Source organism: Ochotona princeps, chromosome X (assembly GCF_030435755.1).
Source record: "Ochotona princeps isolate mOchPri1 chromosome X, mOchPri1.hap1, whole genome shotgun sequence".
NCBI classification, from domain to species: Eukaryota; Metazoa; Chordata; class Mammalia; order Lagomorpha; family Ochotonidae; genus Ochotona; species Ochotona princeps.
Window position 1 is genome coordinate 93397164 of NC_080865.1, and position 6548 is coordinate 93403711.

Below are 6548 nucleotides of genomic sequence, written 5' to 3' on the forward strand. Positions count from 1 at the left end.
GCCTGGCTCAGTCCTGGCTATTAAAAATACATGCAGAGAGGACAAGAAAACAGAAATCTCTGGCTCTCTATAACTCTAATTTCAAACAAATAAATAAATGGAATTTTAAAATAAAAAAGAAGCATTGTGATTGAATTCTCAAATCATGTTGGCTAAAAATGAGGTTTATAGAGGCAATTCCAAGGAGATATAAAATATTTCTGACAGGTGTAGAGGATTCGGAAACCAGAATTGAATGGACAACAGAGGAGTATTCATCTGGGACAAACACAGGACTCAATCTTTTGATTATAGTGAAGAGACCACAGGGGCCATCAAATATTGGGGCATAGGAATGGAAGATTTCTTCATCATACACTTTATTTGAGCTGAAGACAGAGACAAGGACAGACATATTTTCATCAGATGGTTTACTTTACAAAGAGCTGCAATATCAGGCATGGACCAAGGGAAAACAAACAACCAAGGAAATCTGTCCAGACCAATTTGGGCCAATCTTGCTTGCATTCATAATAGCATGAGAAGGAAGCTATATGGCATGTGGAAAAGCTGGGACTCCAACTGGCACACTAATACTGGCTTTGGGAATTGCCAGTGAGCCATGCTGTCCCACATGTGGTTTTTAAACAAAATACACACTGATATTACATGATCACAGAGGGAAAGGTGCCATAGTCACGGAGATCCAATCTGTTATTTAACAGTTAGCCATTTATTGAAAGTGAGGGAGAGGCGTCTGTACAGGTGGTGTGGAAAAGCAGGAAAGTGTGCAGGGTCATAGTGTGGAACACAAGGCACACATCAGAGAGACAGCTGCACCTTCAGGAGACACGGGGTTGTGGGGAAAGCTCAGTGGAGCACAGGAAGACACGAGGGACTCCATGTTGCAGCTGGGCCAGGTGCACTCAGGCCCTGGCAGCCACGTGGCCAGAACAGGAACTGTCTCTGGGAGGACTGGGGATGGTGTCACTCCTGGGGGAAGGCTGGCAGTCCCTCTGCAGGAGGCGGGGGTGGGTGGGGTGGGGTGCAGGCGGGGTGCCAGTCAGCGGTGTGAATCCAAGTCCCAGGGCCGCGGGCAGCTCAGATACCTCGGAGGTGAGTCCAGGTGCCTAAGCAGAGCAGGATGCCTTCCTTGGACGGCGACAGCAGCAGCGGCGGCGGCGGCGGCGGCAGCAGCAGCGGGGGCAGCGCAGGCGCAGGTGCAGGTGTGTGGGCTGATGGATGCAGGCTGGCAGGCTGGCAGGCTGGCAGCGACAGGGCGCAGCTGGCAGCTGGCGGCGGCCGGCGCTGGGTGGTCTGTCCTGTCGGTGTGGGGCAGGAGCCCAGCTGGCAGCGGCAGGGCAGGGCAGCGTCCGCGTGTCCCCGCGAGGGGCCGGGCTGCGCCGGCAGGAGAGGGCGGCGGCGCGCCCCGCAGCCAGGCCCCGAGGCGGCCGCGCCAGCCTGCAGCGCTACTATTCCTGGAACAAAGGCGAGCACGACGCGGGAGGGGGCGGGAGCGCAGGGGACAGCGCGGTGTGGACTCGAGGGTCGAGGGCTGGGGGCGCGCGGGCGGCGGCGGCGGGCTCAGCCCACCCTCCCCAGGGCAGCCGCCCCGGGGTCCCTGCTCGCCTGGTGCCCCTGGTCCCCTGGTCCCCCGGGTCCCGCGGGTCGGGCGGCCTAGAAGTCCTCGTCCTCCTCCCAGCCAAAGACGCGCTTCATCTCGGCCAGGAAGCCCCGGTAATCACTGAGCAGGGGGCTGTCCTTCTTGATGTAGGGGATCACCCACTGCAGGGCGGGCCCCGTGAGGCGGGTGATGAGGAACGTCACCTTGAGCGCGTCGTTGGAGAAGGTCTTCTCGTCCACGAACATGTAGGAGCCCGTCTGCACGATGAACTCCGGCAGCCGGTCGGTGTCGCCATCGAACGTCTCGGGAAAGGGAATCGGGTTCCTCCAGCGCCGCGCCGCGGGCCGCAGCGGCCGGGCCAGCAGGGTCTTGACCAGCCTCATGCGATTGTCCATCGCGCTCGGTCTGCTGGCTGGCTGCGCGGCGCGGATGTCAGCGCCCAGGCGTCGCGGGAAGTCCTGGTCGGGAGGCGGGCCCGGGCCCGGGCGGCTGGGGGCGGAGCCGTGGGCAGGGCTCGGGTCCTCGCCGCGCCCCTCCCGCAGCCCGAGTGGTCACCAGTGCGCAGGCGCCTGCGCTCGCTGGCCTGCAGGGGATGATCGTCCTGGGGTGGACACTGTGCAGGGGACCCGGCCTAAGGCCCTGCAGGAGGCGGAGTCGTGCGTGGTGCTTCGCGAGCCTGTGCAAGGCGGGTCGTGGCCCAGAAGTGGGAACAGGGCGGGAAACCATCACCCCTTGTGTGCCTGGCGAGGCTGCATCTGCTGTGCCTGGACAACTTTAGGTTTAGGTCTTGTGCAAGTTGGGGAGCCCCTTCGGCATCCCGCCTGGCTGGTGGCCCGCACGTCTTCCCCTGCACACCGCGACTGTGTGTGTCCCAGTGAAGTTCTCCAGACACATTTCAGTAGTTCTTCCTGTCTCTGAGCCACAGTAGTATTGGCGCCCTGGCTGGGAAACTCGGTTGCCATGCAACCTCAGCGCAAAGCAAATACAGGGCTAGCAAATACAGCCCAGAACAGAGGCAAGTCGTTATGTCCTTAGCAGTTACAGCAAGCATGATTGCTCAGCAAATACAGGACTAGCACATACAGCCCAGAACCCAGCAAAGTCGCTAAGTCCTGAGCAGTTACACCAAGGGCAGTTGCACACAAGTGGGAATAATGAAATGAAAGGCCAAGCTAAGAGAGTTTGCATGCCTTCACTTGGAGATATTACACATGCCAATATATAAACATAAAGCGAAGAAAAGCTCTCCATTGTAGAACTCGGGACTATCTGTGTTGAAGATCAGAATTCATTTATTGACTGGACACAATTAATGTTTATTACCACCTTTTCTTGTATGGAAAATTTCTGGTTAGATGTGTAATTGCACTAGCACACAGCTCAAGCCACAATTCCACAGAAGTCGGTGAAAGGGGAGAATTGTAATGACACAGTAAGACCTTTGGGAACTATGGAGCATGACCCAAAGAAATGGCAAGATTGTCTGGCATTTGCTGCTGAGAGTCATAGAGACACTAACTTCCCTGCAGGAGTGCTGGCCTTAGGTGCTGCACGTTCTGTTCCAGGAAGCTGTGGCCGCATACCAGCGGGCTGACTCCACGGAGGGGCCGCTGCCTGGTTGAGTTCCAAGGCTGCTTGTGCTCCCTTTGATGTTTCAGTGCAAAACATCTCTCGTGTGGGTCTGGCGATGCAGCTGGGCTTTAGAGAAAAGGATTCTGCAAAGGGTTGCTCCACTAAAGCCCAGCTGCACAACAGTAGAGAGAGATTGCCGTTGTGGAGTCAGCCAATCTACTGTCTGATGGCATTAGTGTCCTGCGGGACACTGCACATCTGTTTTCCCTGTCCATCATGTGAGGCTGTGGCCAGAAGTTAGGTACCTGGGCACCAGCTCTCGCCAAAACATGGCCATGCTGGCACCCTGCTCTTGCATTTCCAGCTTGCACAAACTGTGAAAAAGCAAAACTTCTGTCATGCCAACCACCCAGTTTGAGGCATTTTTCTCATGGCAGCACAAGCTAGGATTGTCACTGATGCACTTTTTGCTTTTCTTTGAGTAATTCTTTGGTGGGGAGAGAGAAAGGGTAGGGGGTGGGATGAATCCTTATATCTTCAAACAGCATGTTATGGAGAACAATATAAACATATGTATATACATATATATTTTTAATTTGTATGTAGTGAATGGTTGATTGCTAATCCACCCCTTGCATGTACTGGGATCCCATGTGGGTGCCAGTTTATGTCCTGGTTGTTCCACTTCTTCTCATCCAGCTCCCTGCTTGTGGCCTGGGAAAGCAGCGGAAGGTGGCCCAAGTCCTTGGGACCCTGCACCCGTGTGAGTGACCCAGAGGAAGCTCCTGCCTCCTGGTTTCTAGTCAGCTCAAGTCTGTCCATTGAGGCTGTTTGGTGAGTGAACCAGCGATGGACAATCTTTCTCTCTCCTTCTCTCCTTCTCTGTAATTCTGCCTTTCCTAATTAAATAGATAAATATGGTATATAAAATAATATTTATTTGTTTGAAATTCAGAGTCACAGAGAGAGCAAGCAAGAGAGAGAGAGAGGAAGAGAGAGAGAGAGAGAGGTAGGGAGGAGAGGGAGACATCTTGCACCTGCCCGTTCACTGCTATGTGGCCTCAATGGCTGGAGATGGCTAGTCCAAGTCCTGGAACTAGGCGTGTCCTCTGGCTCTCCCATGGGTGATGGGGACCTGAGATCAGGGCCCTGAGCCGTCCTTCTCTGCTTTCCCAGGCACATTAGCAGAGAGCTGGATCCGCAGTAGAGTGATGGGACTTGAACACAGCTCCCATATGAGATGCTAACGTCACAGGCAGTGGTTTTACTGACTGCCACAATGCTGGCCATCTTGGAGTGAACCGGTAGATGGAAGATCTGTTTCTCTCCTCCCTCTGTGTGTGTGTGTGTGTGTGTTTAGCTGATACTTTCAAATAAAATAATAAAGCTTTAAAATGAACAAGGTAATCACCTGCACATTATTATTCATTTCTAGAATAGAATTATATGCAGCCGGGCTTGGCAGCGTGGCCTAGTGGCTAAGGTCCTCGCCTTGATCCCATATGGCCGCTGGTTCTAATCCCGGCAGCTCCACTTCTTCTCTGTCTCTCCTCCTCTCAGTATATCTGACTTTGTAATAAAAATAAATAAATCTAAAAAATAAAAAAAGAATTATATGCAGCCATTACAATAATTATGGAAACTGAACAGAAAAATGCTATAACCCAATATTAAGTTAGAAAACAGAGTCAAAATTATGTATTGTTTTTAAAACTATGCCAAATTGAAAAGGCTGTGTAGCAACACCAAATGTCTGATGCTTTGCAGTGGCTGCCAAGTCATGCAGTGCATTTCCAGCCCCTTTGCATCTTTCTGAGTTACTTGGTTATGTTCTGATTGAAAAATGCATACGGATTTTCCACACATGTTCCTAGAGTGTGAGAAGAGAGTAAGTGTTGAGGACAGCTAATCCTTTGCCTGTGGCACCCCATCCCGTGTGGGGCTGGTTCTAGTCCTGGCTACTCCACTTCTCATGCAGCTCTGTGTTATGGATTGTGAAACCAGCTGAGGATGACCCAAGCTCTTGGTACCCTGCCCCCACACAGGAGACCGGGAAGAAATGCTGGCTCCCAGCTTCAGCCCAGTCCTGCTGTGGTCTTTGTATCCAGTTGGGAAGTGTACGACCAGATGGAATATCCCTGCCTATGTCTATCCTTCTCTTTCTGTAATTCAGACTTTCAAATGAAAAATAAGTAGTTTTTAAATCTATTTATTCATTTATTTTTTTTGTAAAGTCAAATATATAGAGTGAAGGAGAAACAGAGAGGACGATCTTCTCTCCAGTGATTCACTTTCCAAGTAGCTGCAAGAGCCGAGCTGAGCTGTTCTGATGCCAGGGTCCAGGTGCCTCCTCCAGGTCTCCCACTCGGATGCAGGGTCACACTGCTTTGGCGCATCCTCTACAGCTTTCCCAGGCCATAAGAAGGGATCTGGACGGGAAGTGAAGAGTCGGGACATGAACTAGTGCCCTTATGTTATCCCGGCATTTGTTAGGTGTGGATATAGCCATTGAGCCTTTCACCAGGCCCCCCAAAAATGAATTTTAAAATAAATTGATAATGAGAAAAAACACTATAGGTGTTTTTATGAGCAAAACATGACATGAAAACCTTTCTTGGCTGTTATGCATTAACACTGATAAAATTATCTTAAACAACATATTAGCATATAGTATCTTGTACTATATGAAGTAGTGTACTGTATCACACTCAACTGTGTTTTATTCCAGGGTCATGAATTTAAAATAAAACAGTTTAATCTATCATATGAAATTAAAAAGTTGGCTAAATAGTCAATAATTAATTCTGTTGATTCAAGGAAAAAGTTTCCTACATTTAATCAAATTTGAAAACTTATGAAGCGTTAATATTCTAATAAAAGGAAAGTCTACAAGGGACAATATATATTATAAAAAATTGTAAAAAGTTTTCTTTGATGTAAGAAATGTGACAAGAATGCCTGATTTCACCATTTCTTGTTAAAATGATTGAGGATGTGTACTGCTCGTAAAATACGCTTAGAAAATGAAATATTCGTACATTGTGTTCTTTACACTGCACAACACCCCAACTGCCAGTCTCTGGTATACAATAACACAACTATCTGTCTCTAGTGCTTAGCTTCCTCAATCGTAGTTTGGAACTTATTTTAAACGGTTTGATTTTATTGTTTCTTTAAACTTCTTCTTGGATGACTATGATGCTGTCTTTCTGAGCTAATTTTGGCTGTGATACTCGGGATTGGTAGGCTAATATTGCAGTTCAATATTTATACAATGTACTCTCCCCCACCAAAAAATCTTCCTTGTTGTTGAGGCAAAGCTATAGTGTGACCTTCTCAGGGACAATTTTTCACAAGTGAGCAATCCAGCCCC

General features: G+C 49.8%; 1 protein-coding gene across 1 annotated transcript; it reads right to left on the bottom strand.

Annotated features, from left to right (window-relative positions):
- Positions 1-1614: 1614 nt before the first annotated feature.
- LOC101523774 (retrotransposon Gag-like protein 8B) lies at positions 1615-2074 on the bottom strand. Its single transcript, XM_004587731.2, has one exon. The coding sequence runs from the start codon at positions 1996-1998 to the stop codon at positions 1657-1659; it is 342 nt and encodes a 113-aa protein (XP_004587788.1). The 5' UTR covers positions 1999-2074; the 3' UTR covers positions 1615-1656.
- Positions 2075-6548: the final 4474 nt, after the last annotated feature.

Bases quoted from the DNA above. Each gene is read 5' to 3' on its own strand.
- LOC101523774 (XM_004587731.2), bottom strand. From the start codon at position 1,998: ATGGACAATCGCATGAGGCTGGTCAAGACCCTGCTGGCCCGGCCGCTG.